At 38.8% G+C, this 17,892-nt stretch overlaps 1 protein-coding gene and 1 long non-coding RNA gene across 2 annotated transcripts in view; both read right to left on the reverse strand.

Moving 5' to 3' along the window:
- Positions 1–17,892, reverse strand: part of FAF1 (Fas associated factor 1) — a 151,845-nt gene that overhangs the window by 133,450 nt on the left and 503 nt on the right. Inside the window, exon 2 of the mRNA XM_032117346.1 lies at positions 1,627–1,695. Within this exon, the coding sequence (XP_031973237.1) occupies positions 1,627–1,695 (69 nt within the window). The remainder of the gene's footprint in view (positions 1–1,626; positions 1,696–17,892) is intronic.
- LOC116447791 lies at positions 10,756–17,892 on the reverse strand. The gene is made up of 2 exons (XR_004241697.1): positions 14,105–17,892; positions 10,756–11,076 (listed from the first exon to the last, which is right to left on the reverse strand). It is a non-coding gene; the product is annotated as an uncharacterized LOC116447791 (long non-coding RNA).

The raw sequence follows: 17,892 nt of genomic DNA on the forward strand, positions 1-17,892 counted from the left end.
TTTTCTTTTTCATAGACATTCCTCTCATTCATCTTCTGCCTAGTTTCAAAAACCATGTACCTTCCTCAAGTACCTCTTGCATCCTTAATTTTTTACCATTTTTTACTTTCCCCATGCCTTTTTTAAGCTTGCACATTTAGGTCATTACTTCTTTTCTCTCTATATTCTACTTCTAGATCATCTAGTAATCACTAATAAAATTAAGTATTTAAAGGTGTTCTCACAGCCATTCTCACAGCTTTAGATATTTCACTCTTCTTTCTGCTCCTTCTGGAGTCCCAGAAGAGACTTACTTGTTCTGACCATTTTTCATGGCAGTTCTACCATTCAATCCAACCTGTTGAGCTTTTATTGTAATGCACACAATTTACAGATCCCCCAAAACCACATCCAACGGATCGAATGGATTGTATTGGGAACTTCATAACCTGAACAGAATGCATAAGGCTATTCCTTGCCTTCCAATAAACACTTGAATTTTCAAAAGAGCTCATGCCACGTCACTACAAACTACTATGACAAAAGATGCTTTAACTCCTCCACTCTGTCAACACACATCTGGGTTTTTCTGTTTGAAGCCTCTGATGACAGGCACTCCCTTTTTGCTCACTGGCATCTTACTCTTGCTTATACTGTGACATGTTGCAAAATAAAGACTCTGTGTTCATTTTAACACGTAGTTTCAAGTGTTGGGACTATGTACTGTTTTTTCACAATAGGTTACAGTTGAAACTATGTCCACAGCCAATTTTGGAAATCTAATTTTTTTTATAATAACTTTCTGATATTTTGGACTGGTCCAAAGGTCATTCATTTGGAAAAGAGAAAAAAAAAAAAGGAGGAAATCAAGTGTTTTACGATTTAAAGGAAGATCACTTGCTTTTTAATTAAGTTTGTTGTATTTTACACTTCTAAACCTTAAGAAATTGGATTAATAGTTTCTTTATTTACTAATCCTATGAAAAGTCTTAAAACACCTACAACTATTTTGCTTGGTTTCTTCCTATTTGCATGCACATTGAACCTTGTTACAAAATAGATGAGGTTTTTTCAGGATGAGTGTTGGTTGGTTTTTTTGTTTTGTTTAGTTAATGGTGTCTGAGTAGCACCAAATCTAAATAAAGCTATGGCTTTAATCATCTGACTCCATTTTGCATAACCACCAACAATAGGAGAGCAACAATCTTCACTTTAAACAAAAAGCACATGGAAATTTGAAAAAGTTGGTTTACCTTCCATTTCTTCCTCAGGAACCTAAATCCTCAAAAACCCATCTGTGTATACACAGGTTTTCTCCTAAAAACACTACCCTTCATAATACTTCTTACAAAATGATGCCAAAAGGAAACTAAACACAGTATGAGACATGGATTTAGAGGACAAGAAAGAAATGAAAAAAGCCTGAAGACAATCAGAGCAGAGCAGAGCAGGGTTTGTACAACTCAGGCTCACGTTTACTTGGAGATGAGGTTTTAACAGACCAGAAACAGTCTGCACAGAACAAACTGTTTGTCCCAGCCACGAGACACCCCCAAATTTGAAATAAAGCTACCAGCTGTCTCAGCACGATGCCATGTCACTGTTATGTGGGGTTGATCTATGAAGTCATTTTCTTAGAATACTTACCACTAAATCCCAGTTATTTTGTTCAAGCAACGTTATAGCTTCATCAATATTTTCAATACCAGTACATGCCTAAAAATAAAAAGAAGCAATAAACAGAATTAAAAGCATTGATCAAAATCAGGTTATTAATACTTATAATTCAATTAATTTCAGTAGGATGACAGGAAAGGTATAGGTTTTTCCCTTCTGTTACGAAAGGGCAATCCAGGAATCAGACTTCAAGTTTTAAACATCAAACATTTAATATAATGCCCTGTTCCACCAGAGGATTCTTGTGTAACCTTGAGCAAGCCACCTAGGGAAGCAAGACCAAGTAGTTATTTGTAAAATTAGGACAATAGTGCTGTCCCACAAAGGCGTTTTGAGAATTCTACCTTCAAAACTTGAAGCACTCATACTACTTTAAAAGGGAGCACAAAAAACCTTGAAGTTCTAGCCCTGTACTCTGGCTTTACCTAGTTCAAGAAATCTAACACAATAGCATTTTTAAGGTAATGTTAACCTCACAAAACCATATTTTAAATTGAGCTTAATTCCAAATGCAAGAGCACCTCTACTCAGCAAAATCCGCGATGCAGCAACCTGGTGCCTTTTTTTGATACCCAGACCTTTTCAACTATTCAGCTTCAGCAGGCAGAGCACTGCTCTTCATTCTGCCACATATTTGCCACCATTCACATTGAAGCATATCAGATATATTTTACCAGAGGTGAAAAAAAGGAAACAGTTAAGTTTCTTTTTGGAATTTATCATCTTTCATCCTAACCAAAGCTATGCTCTGTATTCAAACACACAAGAGGAGTTCAGACTTTTACAAGATCTGAAACATGATCATGTTCCTTCTGCTCTACCACAGAGTTATATAAAACTGCACCAAAAAAATAAAAACCCAAACCTTTTAACAGTAATAAAACAGAGCTAGATAGCAGCAGCAAACACATCAGTTTTCCTGATTCCCTTTATGTCGTAAGAGAAGAAGAAGGCTAAGCAGACTTTTTTCCTTCCAAGACATAAAAAGCCATCAGGTTTTTGCCATTTTCTGACTTTTCTCCCAATTTTCAACGAAGAAGACATAAAAAGAAGAAATCACAGAGAAATTCGAGGCAAATTCTCTCTTCCTAAATTCAACATTGAAAAATTCCACACTTACAAAGCACTACATGCAGTATGTCAACACAAAATGGACCAGCCTGAAGGACCTCAAGGATCACAAGATGAAATTACGGAGAATTTTGCCAGCAGAGGGGAGGCAGCAGTTTCTACTGCTACACAGTGCTCTCATGACCACATTGATCCTCTCTGCAACAAGACAAAATTTCTTCCACTTCAGAGCATGCTGTGTTAATGCTGAATTTCACCCACTTCACATTGGGAGTGCTAGAACAATAGCACTTTGCTCTTCAGAAGCATCATTTTGCCTTATTTTCCATTATTTCTGAAGTTAAAAATGAGACAGTGCTTCAACACAATCCCCAGCAAATGCTTATGCATTTATATACACTTATGCCAGGTAGATTTGAAGAGTACAGGGCTTGAGCTTGTCATTTCTGAAATCACAGGAGGGTTCATGCTACCATCAACCCACCACTGGAACTGATGTAAACAGCTCTGCTGCAAAAATCTTACTTTGAGAAAAAGTGACAGTCTGAGATTCTGTTTACATTGAGTGAAATACACTTAATCAGGTCATTACAGAAATAGTTACTACTTCTCATTTGTCAGCCCTGCAAAATCTGTATGACCTTTTTAAGAACTACATTCTGTTCCAACCTACAATAAGAACTTGACCAACGCTTGTTTCACCCCTGGGCTGTGCAGATGAAGTTGAGAAGATGGTACCTACGATTCAGGATTTAAACTGGTTTTAGTTGCTCCCTCTTTTTATCATCCCTGAAGCTCTGCTGACTTGCCACTGACCACTCTTAGCCCACACTAACTGCAAATCAATTCAGCTCACTTTGGCATACTTTTATTTTGAGATAAACAACACAAAATTAGCTTACCCTTCTACCAGAGCACACAGTGAAAGGAGTTAATTCATCACAGTGAAGGCAGAGTAATTAAACAACTAATTCACCTGTGCGCCTGCATCCTTCCTGAATCATCTTTCTGGTGATTTACAATGTAAAACAGAAGCCTGCTTTTGGTCACTTAGCAATGCAGAGTCACTGGGTAACAAGAATGGACAGATGTAAAAACCAGCTGAAAGTAAAAATCATCAGAATTCATAATAGCCAAGACAAGCAGTTTTGGTTAAAATCTTTGCACCATTTTTAAAATTCCTTTTAATAGTTGATTTTGAGGAGTTCTTAAACTAAGATTTCACTTTCCAGATGGACCATTTTTGCTAGTTGTCAATAAAACAGAAAACAAACATTTCAGAATTGCAAGAGGAAAGAATGAGTGCTACTTGTCAACGTAACCACAAAACAGACATTCCAGGATCTTCCTCAACACACTGTTAATGTCAGAGTTGCAGCAAACTAAGATTATCGAAAACCTTATTATATTTCACTATTTCAACATTCAGACACTACACACTACAACATACAAATCCCTGCATCAAGTCAGAAGCCATTAGTAAAACCAAAAACCCCCAGCAACTAAAAATTAAAGCTGCTTCCTTGTATCTGCATCATGTCATGCAAGCTAAATTAAAGAAAATCATCTGGTTTGCATGTCTTTGATTTTCCCTAAGAAATTAAGCACACAAGACCGGCAGTCCCTCACTGCCAAGTGTGACGTGACGTCAAACGCTGTGTAGTGACAGATTAGTCCCAGAACAACCTGGCCTGCTCCTGTCTTTGTTTTCTTTAGGGAAACACACACAGGAAACCAGCAGGTTCTGTGAGCAACAGAATTAACAAAGTCTGGTTCCTCATGGGTTTGTCTCTCATCCCTAATTGCAAGGGCTGATTTAAGCTTTTCCTTTGGCTGGAATATTTATAAGAGCTTCTTTTAATGGACTTCTTTCCATGTTACATGGCTGTATTTTAATTAAATTTGGAATCATTTCATTGGTACAAATCCATGGGACACCTGGCACCTTAGGGCTCTATGCCTTACTTATCTAGAAAGGCAGACTAGAATTCACAGGGTTTAATTATTTACAGTACCTAAAGATTTTTTCCTCATGTTTATTCCTTTTATTCTACCCAAGCAAGAAACAAACAAACAAAAATTTAATAGGAAAAAAGAAAAAAAGTTAAATCTGTGCAGAAACAGAAGTGAAAAAACCCTTCAAAATATAGCACAGCAGATGAGCTCTAAAGATGCAAAAATACATCTTTGTTGCTGAGCAAGTAAACTGAGGGACTAAGGAGATGTTTTATTATTCACAGATTTTATTCAGCTCTATTTTCATGAGACCAGCTTAACAGAAGGCATTAAATATTTTAAAAGAAAATTCCTACATGAATACTACTAAATCTTGTTTCAATCAACAACCAGCACATCCTCTAAGTCATCAAAAGATGAAAGAAACAAGCCACCACAGAAAAGGTAAAACCTTGAAGGCTCACTGATTTGTAAACCTTTACACATCAGAAAGAAACCAAAGAATTTTTTTTTTGGAGGACAAAGGAGAAGAAAAGGTAGAACAAGTTCTTCCACCTCCTTTTCTCTGCATTTCCTATAAATCTAAGATATCATTTTCAGCCTTCACAGCAGCTCCAGAGTCTCTGCAGTCACTTCTGTGCTTTTCCAGACCACACAAGCGAAAAATGAAAGCAAAGATGAGAAAACTATTGTTGTGTACTGAATACATAACCAGATTCTGAAGATAAAATTATTCAATGTTAAAACAACTTTCTTAGCATCCTGCTTTTCCAGGACAGGTTAAGTGTTTCCACCAGGCAGATTGAGATTTGCACATAGTAACATTTCAGAGCGCTTCTCCAAATTTTTTTTTCCATGTAGCTTCATATCCCTTTAGTGATGGAGACCTTACCCTTGGAACGTTTCACAGGTAACCATCAGGGGTCCTATCCTTGCACAGTAACCTTAACCTTAATAAAAGAAGCAAAGTAGCTACTGAGGAAACAATTCAATAGGAAAGAAGTTGTGAGGGCAGACAGACTTCAAGGCATTTGAGACAAACCTAGGAGCTGCTTCCAGAAAGCTGTCATGCAGGATGACAGACTGGCTCCTCTAAATCCCTTGCAGGGTGGTCTGACCCCAGCAGCTGTAACAGCTGGATCTGGGTTTGAGACCCTCTGGGACACCCCACCTCAACAGCACAGGCTTCAGCTCACCTCCACACCCCAGGGGAGCAGCTGCCTTCCCCATCTGGCAGCAGCTGCTCCCCCGGCACCTGCTGCAGGGATCCAGGCAGCTGTTCCACGGCGGAGCTGGAAGGGCCAACTGCTGCTCCCAGCACAGAGAGCCGGGCTGTTCCTGCGGCACAGGCTGGGAGAGAGCACACAGCTGCTGGGACTCAAACACAGCCAGGCCACTGCTGCCCGACAGGCAGTGGGTGGCAGCTGCTGCATAGGAGCTGGGAGCAAATGGTATTTGGCAGCAAGGCAGGATGTCTCTCACCTGTGGCACCATTCCCCTTCTCGCCAAGGCAAAAAGTGGCAGGCAAAGTATCCAAACAGCCACATTTGGCCTAACAGCAGTAGCTGGATATGGAGGGCTTAGTCAAAACATTCCTTTTGAATAATTCTATATTTCCTTTGGCTACTAACAGTAGCTATATTTTCTCCCAAAAGGGACCATCTCTAAGCTAACCCAAACTAGGCCTAGAACATTTTGCACAACAGGTTCAGGCCCATTAAAACCAGGCAGACAGACAGCTGTGAATTACACTGGGTACCACTCCCTCCTGTAACAGATGAAAAAAACCCCAAAAGATCTGTAGCTCAGTCCATCATTTCAATGTTTATCCAAAGCCACAATGCCCAAAGAAACAACTACTTGAAGGCACCAAGAGATTCAACAGGATTACCGGAAGAAAAGCTTTCACCCTCTGGGATCTCCTACGCAAGCTCAGGAAGCCAGCATTAACCCACCTGCAAGTGCACAGACAGCACCTGAGGAAGTGCTTACTTTTGAAAGCACCAAATAAATTTTTATCACTAGATAGAGCAGGGCAACTAGAGTTAATTAGATTAATTAAATAGAGTTAATCTATTCCATAAAGTTACATGAGGTTTTCAAGAGAAATAAGAAATGCTGGCAAAGAACATACATTGTTAAAAATCAATTCACTATCCCTTGGGTAACTTACTCTTCTAAAGTTGAGAGAGACCAAGAGCACGGAAAACTCTTTGAGTCCAGGCCACAAACCTGCTCAGAAGGACAGCTGAATTACCCAGATCAGCAGCTTAAAAACAACAAACCACTCAGAGCTGTTCTTAGTAGCATTTGAGATACAGCAAATTATATTACTTATCTCCTTGCATATTTCCTCTGTAATAGAACCAAGATTTACCTTGCTGTTTTATTCACCTCTTCAATTACAACCAGACAGTTCACAGACACATTTCAACTCCCTAGCAGGTTTTGCATATCTCCAAAGACAGGGAGTCTACAGCTTCTCTGGGCAGTTTGTTCCAGTGCTTTACCACCTTCACTGAGAATTGTTTTTCCTTATACTTAATTATAATTTCCCAAGTTGTAACCTATATCCACCACCTCTCACCTTCAGACTGCAACTCCAAGAGAAATTTGATTCTGTATTGTCTGTTATCACCCACTGTACAGCTGGAGACAGCAACTAGATCCTCCCGTAGCCTTCTCTCCCAGGCTACACAAAGCCAGCTCCCTTAACATCACCTTTCACACAAAAATGCTCCAGCCTCCTCCCTTCCTAGGTAACCCTTCACTGGACCTGCTCTGCTTTGTCAACAGAGTGACTGATACAGAACACAGCACTCCTGGTAGCAGTGATCTCACCAAAACAGTGTGAAAGAATGGCCTCCCTCAGGCTCCTGGAGCACTAATACAGCCCCCTATGTGGTTACTACTACTTCTAGAAAAATCCTTAATTCCTTCTCCAAGCATTCCTAACAAAAATCAGGTTTCTGGATGCGTTTTAAACAACCCAACCCTGAGTTTCCTCTTTCTAGAGCCAAACGTAGTACTTTGCTTCCTTTTCCCATCCATTGTGAGGAGAATGGCTCAGTAATCAAGGATAATCATCAAGCCTATAAAGGGTATACCAGATTGTATCTGCTAGAAGTCCACTCAAACCCAGAAAGATTTAGGACACTAATTCAGCCATGACATATTAATAAGTCAGAAAATTTTCTTTAAATTCATACATACACTGTTGCAATGGTGATTACTTCAAAGCTATTGAAACAAAGTGTAACACTTCTCCCCCCAAAACAGGTGAAGTCAAACCAATATGCCCAGCCAAACAAGTAAAGGCTTTAGTACCATAGTATCAAATTTATGATGCCTTTGCAACTCCCTGCTGGGCTATCATGACATGCAGCACATTCAGACACTCACAATTGAGATTTTTTGGTACCTCAGTTCTTCTCATCCCAGAATCTCACCTGTCTTAGGACCACCTCCACAGACTACATCAGCTACACCCCTCTGTGGCATCCCTGCTCATTCTAACCTTACAACAACCCTACTGGTGTACAGAGACTGTTCTTAATATGAGTCATCCATGGTTATTAAATTAACTTTTACTTCTGTTTCAGACAAACATTTAAAAAACAACATCCAGGCATATCGACCAAGACACAGACTGAAAGGTCACCCACTGCAAGCTTCTAACTGAAGAGATAAGAATGCTTCTCTGTTTTTACATAACTCAGAAGACCATCTGGTAAAAATTAAGCAGATTCACCAGCTGTTCGTTTAGCAAAAACAAGCCAATTTACTTACCAGCATCAGAAATCAAGAAAGGGTTTTAGGCAAATATGCCAGGATAAAGTTTGCCCAACGCATTTCAACTCCCACACCCAACTATTTACAAGTTTCATCATTCTACTATTTGAGCATCCCCTTAAGCAAAGCAAGGGGGGAGGAAGGGGGGAGAAGAAAAAATAACATTTCTGAAGGTCACAAAAGACATTTCAACCTATAGCTACCAAGCAGACAGGAGTGAACTTTGCCCATGCTCCGAGATGACTGCAAGCCTTCCAAACAAAGCAAGCTGGGGACAAAGTCTAAGCTGGTAGCATGAAGCTCTAACCACTTCTCAGCAGAACTAACTCACTCAGCACCACACTAACCACTTTCAAATGGATTCCAGCAGACTGTGAACTCTCTCAAGACTCTGGAGAAAATTCTGATTCCAGAATACCACGAAGACAGATCCCTAGGAAGCCCATGAGCTGAGCCAAGACATGAAGTCAAGCCTCCCAAGCCCCATGCTAACACTCCAGTGTTTAAGCCACACACACTACATACAAAGAGCAGTGGTCAAACTGAATTAAGAAACAAACCAGAAGTCAGTACCCATTAATAAGTACTCTACACTACCAAACCCGTTTGTCTTTCCTGAGGACTGAAGACAGCCTTTACCCAACAACTACAAAAATGTTTTAGTTAGGATTACCCCAACATTTCTGTGTTTGTTTAATAGTTTTATTAAGTATGCCAGTGAAGGCAAAACCCCAAGAGTTCCTGAATCATTTTGCCCTTACAGTATCACATAAGAAAAACTGATGGAAAAAAAAAAAAAAAATTGTATGGATCAAATAAATGCTTACTGCACATTTGCATTCATCTCCTTTCTCCTCATTGTCTCAAAAGCAGCAGAACTTTAAAAACAACTCAAGAATAAATAAAAGCCACTTTCTAGATAAGCACACAAAGGAAGAGTACTAATCCATACAAGAAATATTTTAGTCAGCATTCCACACTCTTTTTAATTTTTTGTGAAGAACAAGACAGCAAGGAACAGACATATTCTTCAAAACCTGGAAAAGGCACTGGCATGGTTTAACCCCAGCCAGCAGCCAAGCCCCATGGAACTGCTCACTCACTGTCCCAGCAATGGGACCAGGGAAATAATCAGAAGGGTAAAAGCTGGAAAACTCATGGTTTGAGATAAAGACAGTCTAATAGGCAAAGAAAACGCCACCCATACAAGCAAAGCAAAACAAGGAAATAATTCCCTGCTTTCCATGGGCAGGCAGGTGTTCAGCCACCACCAGGACAATGGGGCCCCACCACATGTAAAGATTACTTGGGAAGACAAACACCATCACTCCAAAGATCCTCTCTTTCTCTTTCTTCCCCCCACTTCATATACCAAGCATGATGCCACATGGTCTGGAAAATCCCTTTGGTCAGTTTGGGCCCCATGTCCCAGCTGTGTCTTCTCCCATCTTCCTCTGCACCTCCAGCCCCTTTCCCAGTGTGGCAGTACAAGAAGCAGAAAAGGCCTTGGCTCAGTGCAAACCCTGCCCAGCAGTAACAAAAACATCTCCTTATTATCAGCTCTGTGTTCAGCACAAATCCAAAGCATAGCCCCTTAACAGCCACTGGGAAGAAAATTAACCCTACTCCAGCCAAAACCAACAGGCATCCAGAGCAGGGAAACAGAAGCACATTCACACTCCAAGCACAGGTCATACCAATAACACAGGCCAACAAGGATGGGAAAAAAAAAAAAACACCAAAAAAAAAACCGCCCAGAGTTTTCTAAAGACGTTAAAATTATATAGGATTTTAAAAGCATCAGGACAAGAAAGCCTGAAAGTTAGTCAATGGGACCAAAGGAGGAAAATAGCAGAGAAGTATTCAAAGGCAAGGGCGTACTACAAAAGCTGCATGAATTCTGTGCACTTATACCCACTACTGAAGAACTTTGGGACCATTCCTGTAACACAGCTGATCTGTACAGAAAATACTCTCATCCTAAAATGTCAGCAGAGAGATATAGAACAAACCCCTACATTTGTGGGAGTCCCTAGAATTTTAAAGGAACTTAAATACAAGTTTTTCACAGCAGACTCCTCTTTAAGTCAGTCTTGATTAAAGGTGAAATCGACACCACATTCCCACAGTGCTGACATTAGTTTTTTGTGGTGCAAACCCCCAGAAGGGGTTAAGTTTTCTACAGTTCAAATTTGACTTCTGTACTAACAAGAAACAGCAGAAATTCCAATAAAGGATATAAAATAGACTTAGTGTGTACATATATACAACACACTGAGGAAAAGTGAACACAGCTTTTATAGAGCAAACTCACATATCACAAAACTACTCAAATGTCTCTCAAGAACTCAGTCAGCTGAAGAACACAAGACTAACTCAAGCTGACACAGTTTATTTCCAAAGTTTTACAACAAATCCCATCATCAAGCTTTCAAAACGCTGACTTCCAGAAACTAGGATGAGGCAAATCCATTCACATTCTGTTTCTTTCAGCTCTTTCCTAAGGACCAGCCACTGCTGTAGAAGAGACATTAGGCCAGCTGAGTCTTCGACCTGAGCTGATATGGCACCTTTGGTATTTGCTCACACAAACAACCTGACCTTTAGAAAAAAAAAATAATAGAAGTGACTCAGTTTCAATGTTCTTGTCTTTACAAATTGTTTCCTGCGATAAAATATGAAACCTATATAAAATAACCCAAGGGCTAACGTACTCTATTCTAGTTTCAAAATGTCTCTTAAGAACTTCAGCTTTAATGAATTATCTTTTGAAAGCATAACTACTGCTGTGGAACAAAGACGTGCTCAACCAGTCAGACACAGATGACTGTTTTGATAGACCAAACAACATGTCATGCATACATGAGGGCTTTGATTTCCTCTTTGAGCAGTTTCTTTTTACAATTGCACGTTAACTAGTCAACTCTAAAAAATGGGCTTAATTAGTAGGTATCAATCCAGCCAGTAAGCATGTCATTTCCTTTCATCCAAATAACGAGGGAAGAGTAAAATGTTAGGTACTTCCCCAGGCCTTTTATTCTAGTTCTTACAGTAGTTAAAGGAAAGGACTCATCTAATGGCTGCCCCACATATGCACAAATTTATTCACTGACTAGAAAAATATGAAAACCTAGCAACGATATGCCATGTAGTTCCTCTAAAAAGCTAATTTGTGCTTCTAGTATGGAAGTGTATGAAAACTAGGCTTGCTATGGTAACTGAACCATAAGAACTGCCCAACCAGAGAGGAAAACTCTACCCTTTCAGGCTTTCCAGCTCCAATACAATATTCTCAAGACGGGAGATTCTCAAGGCCCCTTAAGACATGTAGCAAATGGCTCAAACGCTCATCCTCTCCCACACCTCTTTCCACACAAAAATATGAGCTCAGTAAGTGTAAAGTGTAAAGTTTGCAGTAAATGATCCTTTATTAGCCACGTGATATTTTCAATATGACAAATAATTTTCACATTATCTTTCAATGAAAACCCATTCCTAGCCTTTAGAAGTACATATAATTAATAATTTCAATATTATAATTAGTATTGGTTGTCATGGCATTTGAAAAAGGATCCTACAGCTACCACCTCTCAATCTGTTTCAGTGACCTACTAACCCAAATACCTATATGAATGGGCTGATGGAAATGGTGACATGATTACTATGATGTGAAGAGTCTTTTCAAGGTAATTGAATGAAAAAAACAGAATAAACCTATTTCTAAAGACAAATTGGTGCTCCAGTGGTAAATTATTTAGGTTCCTACAGCAGGGGTGTAATGCACACAAACCACAGTATCCTCTTTCTTCTCCAGAAATGTCAGTTAGTATTTCTAAGTAACTATCTGCCCTTACATAGCAGAAATTAACTGGTTTTTCCATGAACAGCTATCAATGGGAATATCCAAGTTATGTTTCTGAAAGAACACCACTCTTACTCCAACTTCTTATTTGTGACTCGGGAACCCATTTCACCTTCAGATTAAAGGACCAGTAAATCAAATCACCCTTGTTCTGATAAACCTGAACTTTGGGATGACAACTGAGCCTTAACATATCTAGAGAAATGAAACTCCAAAAACCCTCAAAGAATAAATTAATAGAAGTGATGGCAGAAGTGACTGGTAGCAGACAATGAAAATGGCAATAACCAAGCTAGAACACCCTAAACATGCACTGTTTTCATCGTGTCTCTTGGCCCTAAGACCATTTACAGCAAACAAAACCAACTGTGTTCCAAACCAAGAGGTCCAGCTACCAGTTCCAAAGGTGTTACTCACTGTGTAAGGCACAAAATTATAATGTGATAAAATCCAACAAGGATTAAAAAGAATTCTAATCAAAATGCAAATTAACAGGCCTCCTAAGTATGAACGTCAACATCCTATAGTGTCCTAAAGGCCTCTTTTTTCACACTGAAAAACAGTCCTGTTATCTATTTTAAAATTTAGCTAAAGATACAGTAACCTATATCCACTGAAACAGGTCAGCTGAAGCACTGATGAGCATCTGGGCACCTGACTATTAGAAACCCAGCAGAGCCCACTTTTAACTAAAGATACCCAGTAGGAGGGTATGAGTAAACAAACCTGTCTATCCCAAACCCTGATTTCCAATCTCTAGAGTACTGGATTTCCTTCCAGCTGCTCTGGAGAGAGCTGCAGAGCTTAGTTCAGCACCCACTGCACTCTACATTCTACAGAAAGGCCACACAAAAGAGGGCTTTGGTTTGAGCAAGACTGAGGTTTTAAGGTCAGACAGATCTGAACACATGTAAATCCAGGTGTTTAGGGAGACCTTCTGATGAAAATGTAGGCCTCCAATAAATTTAAATCTTTGGAAAGTGTCCTCCAGCTTATGTTTAAACTTTGACTGGAACTCTCTTCAGCACCTATCTTTTGCTGAGGACCTTGTTCCAAATTCCCAAACACTCCAGTGAAAGCCTGCAAAGAAAGCAAGAACAGCCCTTTCTGCCCCAGTGCCTTAATGACAAAATATGTCTTTTTCTTTCAGAAATCAGTATTAAGGACATCAACTCTGAGACTTGTTCAGAACCCACAGTGGGTGGTTTATCCTTACAGAAATGTTTGAAACACTTTCCAGCCCCCACTGTAAGTCACAGACCAGGGCCAGAATCAAGGGTACTGACTTAAAGCTATTCCTGTATCTGCCTACCTTTTCTATCCATCAAATTTTTATACTAGCAATAACTTAAAATGACAGAAAACCTGAGCCACCATGCCAACACACACAGAAGAGAGCAAAGCTCACTTAGCACCCTTAAAAAAATTACACACATATAAATTCTGCACACAGACTGTTAGACAGAGAAAACTGTGTGCACAACTGAGATAATGTTCTACAGGGCTGAAGCAGATAGGAATAAAAAAAACCCCAAACCAAACCCAAAGAAAAAACTTTATCTTGTCAGTTATTTAACAGCACTGTGTTAACCTCCAGGTGAAAAGATTCTCCAATTTCTTTAATTTTCGTCATTCCAGAAGGAAACAAGTAGATTGAATTACAATTAATTTTTCAAAAACAAACAAAACAAAAAATAATAAACTGATGTATCACTGTCATAGTCAATTTTATAATTTAAAACATGATCATTTAGCATGCTTTCTCACTTTTCTGCAACTGATGGCAATGAGGTTCTTCCTTCTCAATTTCCCCTTGCTCCTCCCACAAACCTGTTTTTATGAAAGACATTGACACAAAGTTGAAGTTTGAAAAGAAAAAATATATATTTTTATACTCAAGTGTGTGAGTTTAAAAAAAAATTTGGAAAAGGAAAAAAAAAAACCACACATACCTTGATTTCACAATGAACATAGATGAAAGAGGGAAGAAGAAAACTACTAGAAATCCATTGTCTCAATGAAAGCAAGGATTTTTGAATTCTGTCATTTCACTCTGAAATCCTCCCACCCTGACCAAATCCTGAGCTACTTATTTATTTGGTCAATGAAAAACGTGAATTCTTTGAAAAATTTCCTCCTGAAGCTCCATGTGCCAGACAGTCGTGTAATATATGGACACACAGGAGCTGGCAACTCCCACAACACTGCAACCCTTAGGCCCACTCTACACTTAGGATTGTTGCAGGGACAACCACACAGCATGAATAAAGTGGTCCTATAGGTGGACATAGCTTATAAGGACAAAAAGATATTCTTGCTAATTTTAGTTCCATTCCTAAGTGAAGCTGTAAAAACAAAAGCAGAAGTGTTAGCATGCAGAAACATCTGACACTTCTGCCAATACTCAAACTTTGGGAATGAAAACCAGTCTATGCCAATTAAATGAAGCTCTGTGCAACAAAATTTTACAATTTAAAAAGAAAAAAAATCTGTTTTCTTTATAGTGCAAAGCAGACCTCAAACTGCAAGAGATCACGAGTACATTCGTACCATGTGAGTACCTGGGTACTCCACTGAAGATGAAAGAACACTTTGCAGTTAAACACAACAAACAACAGAAGAACAGTTGTTAAAAACTTGGTAGAAATCATATGCCCTTATCTCCCTCAGTATGTGAAGTATGTTGCAGCATCACTCTTTCACCAATTCACATGCAACTACCTTTTGGAAGAATTTATGCTACAAACAAGCTGTTGGTGTTTTTTCCTATGGAGTTTTTCCTTTATGCCAATGACACTTTGTGGAGAAGTTCTGAATTGCATTTAGTAAAAAAGCTAAAACTCGTTTGTGTGCTGAACTCCACATCAGCTACTTCCACTGAAAACAATCACACTACTCATGTACAAAGCACAGCCTCTGCATAATCTTTCCTAAGTGTGGGCCTAAGAAGGAAAAGTTAGGCAGGTTGCTTATACAGCCCACATGCATGAATACGCATTTTGTGCTCCCTGGGTAGCCACACAGTAGCCTCATTAAAAAGGAGAGGAAAAGAAAATAATTACAAACCACACAGAACAGGCTCAAATTGTTTTAAGACATTATGCAAAAATATTTTGGTAGATCACTCACTGTGTTTTACGCTCTACTTAAAATATTTCATGAAATTCCGTGGATTTATGTGTATCTGTGTGTGTGTGTGTATATATATATATATCTACAAAATGCTTTTTTAAAGTATTTCTCTTTAGTACCTCCAAATGCAGAAGTAACCTGTTACTACAATCAAAGCTAAAAAGAAAAAAACAAATGCAATACAAGTTCCTGCTCTAGCTGAAACCCATGGCAAAATCCCTAATGACTGGAAAATACAAATAAATTCACGAAAGCTTCACAAAGCATCAAGTATCAGCATCATTATGATTTCACTGATGATTTTTTTTATGGGAAGAGAAAACCCTTTCAACTTTTAGAAATTTAAAGACCACAGCTCTATCCCCCTTAAATATAACCTGGGAAAGGTGAGGGTGAAGTGGTGATGGAAGTTTCCCTCCCAGTTTAATTCAACAAAGATTAGCTGAACTAAACTACAAAGAATTGCTTTTGAAATGTTCACTGGGTGCAACATTCTTCAACAACATACCTCACGTAAACATAGAAGATGGCAGCAGAACTCTGAGAAACATATTTATTAATTAAAAGTTACAGAAAATATAGAAGGGAAATCATGCAGACTTACTTTGCACATAATGTTTTCTTATCCATTTAAATTCTTAGTGAATGAGTTGCAAATTCCATCAAGTATTTAGAAGACCCAAAAACCTCTACTGTTTTGTAACAGTCTAAAGATACAAGGCCTAAAAATGACTGACATTGTCCTTTACTAATCTGAAGCTTTAACAGCATGACAGTTGACAGTTCAGTGCTTCAAAATTAGGTTGACACTTGATATTATCTTTAAAAAGAAACACAATGAAACAGAAAAACAAAGCTGTCTGCTGAAATACAAGAGGAAAAGGTTTGGGTTCTTTTTAAGCAAGGATTAGTATATGATAAAATACTTCCTATGTCCTAGGTTCAGACACATTATGTCATCCACCCTTGATCTAAAACTGGTTTCTGTGACTCCACCACCCACCTGCAAGTTTGCAATGATACTTACTTGTCTTCGTGGTACCAAACACTGCAGTTGCTCCTATACTTTTATTAATGGTTTCAAAATCCAAGCACAACAATACTGCAAAATAGCACAAAACACTTGGAAAGTGTAAATCTGTATTGAAAACTCTATTAAATAAATAATCTTACATTCACCAGCCACTAATTTCATCATCTGGGATTCCTGATTGTAAGTTCACGTAATAATGTGGGATTCCATAAGAATCTGTCCCCACTGGTATGAATGCAGAATTGGGGTCCAGGTTTCCTTTCACACGGTGTGTTGTTCCTGGAAAAACTCCTTTATGAAATCCCAGCCTTAAAACTGGGATGTTATCCCTTATATACACAAAAGTATCTCCAAGCACAACAAAGTATCAATATAGTAACATTTGTTAAGCATTTTAATGAATATGGGTGTAAGATAGTGGGGTACAGAAAGGGCTGACAGTTCCCTGTTGTCAGCTGGGAACTCCATGTGTTACATCAGTGAGATACCAGATACCTTTTGCAACAGAGGAATTACATAATGCACACTACAGTCACCCTACCTGTAGTTTCAAAGAAACACACACGCAGAGTGAATGGAGGGATTATTTTTTTTTTCCTTTTTAACCTGCTAACAGGTGGAAAACAGTCTTTTAAGAAGCTGAACATACAGATGGCAGTTTTACAAACCAATCCAAGAATACCAGGAGCCTATACATGTAAGAACAACCACTGCAAACCGACAGAGCTTTAAAAAAACCCCATGGATTGAAAAGCAAATATTCAAAAAATATATTCAAATATTATCTGATTCCTTTCCAAGATGTGTTTGGCTCCCTGCACTATTTCAAATGCAGTTATCCTCCACTTTTTGTTTATTTGGCCTTAGAAACACAATATAAAACCAAGCAAGATTATGAAGCAATATACACACCTAAACACATCACTTTTACTTACAGAAATACTTTATTCTGGGGATAAGATTTAGAAGTCTGAAGTTAAATTACAACCCTTTTGGAGAAGGAAAGGTAACAAACAACTCTGAAGAGCATATTCCTCCCTTCTACACCAACACGTTGTTGTTAGGAATGGGGTGGGAAGAGTTTTACCGTCATCACAACAGTCATAGGCTGAGGCAACCATGAAGTTTAGTGTTGATGCTGGAATGGAAACACCTCTGTTCAGCACTAATCTGTAGTACCAGCAAGTGATTCACTACAAACACTGTGACAAATCATGAGGACTGGTGAGTTTTGTATCCTCCCTGGCATTTGCCTCTTCCAAGTGAGCTGCCTCACAGCTGTCCCAGGGCCTGGGTGGTTGCAGAGGGTAGGAACAAGCAAAGGGGATGAAAAAGCTTTTTTTTATTAATTAAAAACTGAAACTCTCTAAGTTAAAGAAGACATTTTGTT

This window comes from Corvus moneduloides, chromosome 9 (genome assembly GCF_009650955.1).
Source record: "Corvus moneduloides isolate bCorMon1 chromosome 9, bCorMon1.pri, whole genome shotgun sequence".
In the NCBI taxonomy this organism is placed as follows: domain Eukaryota; kingdom Metazoa; phylum Chordata; class Aves; order Passeriformes; family Corvidae; genus Corvus; species Corvus moneduloides.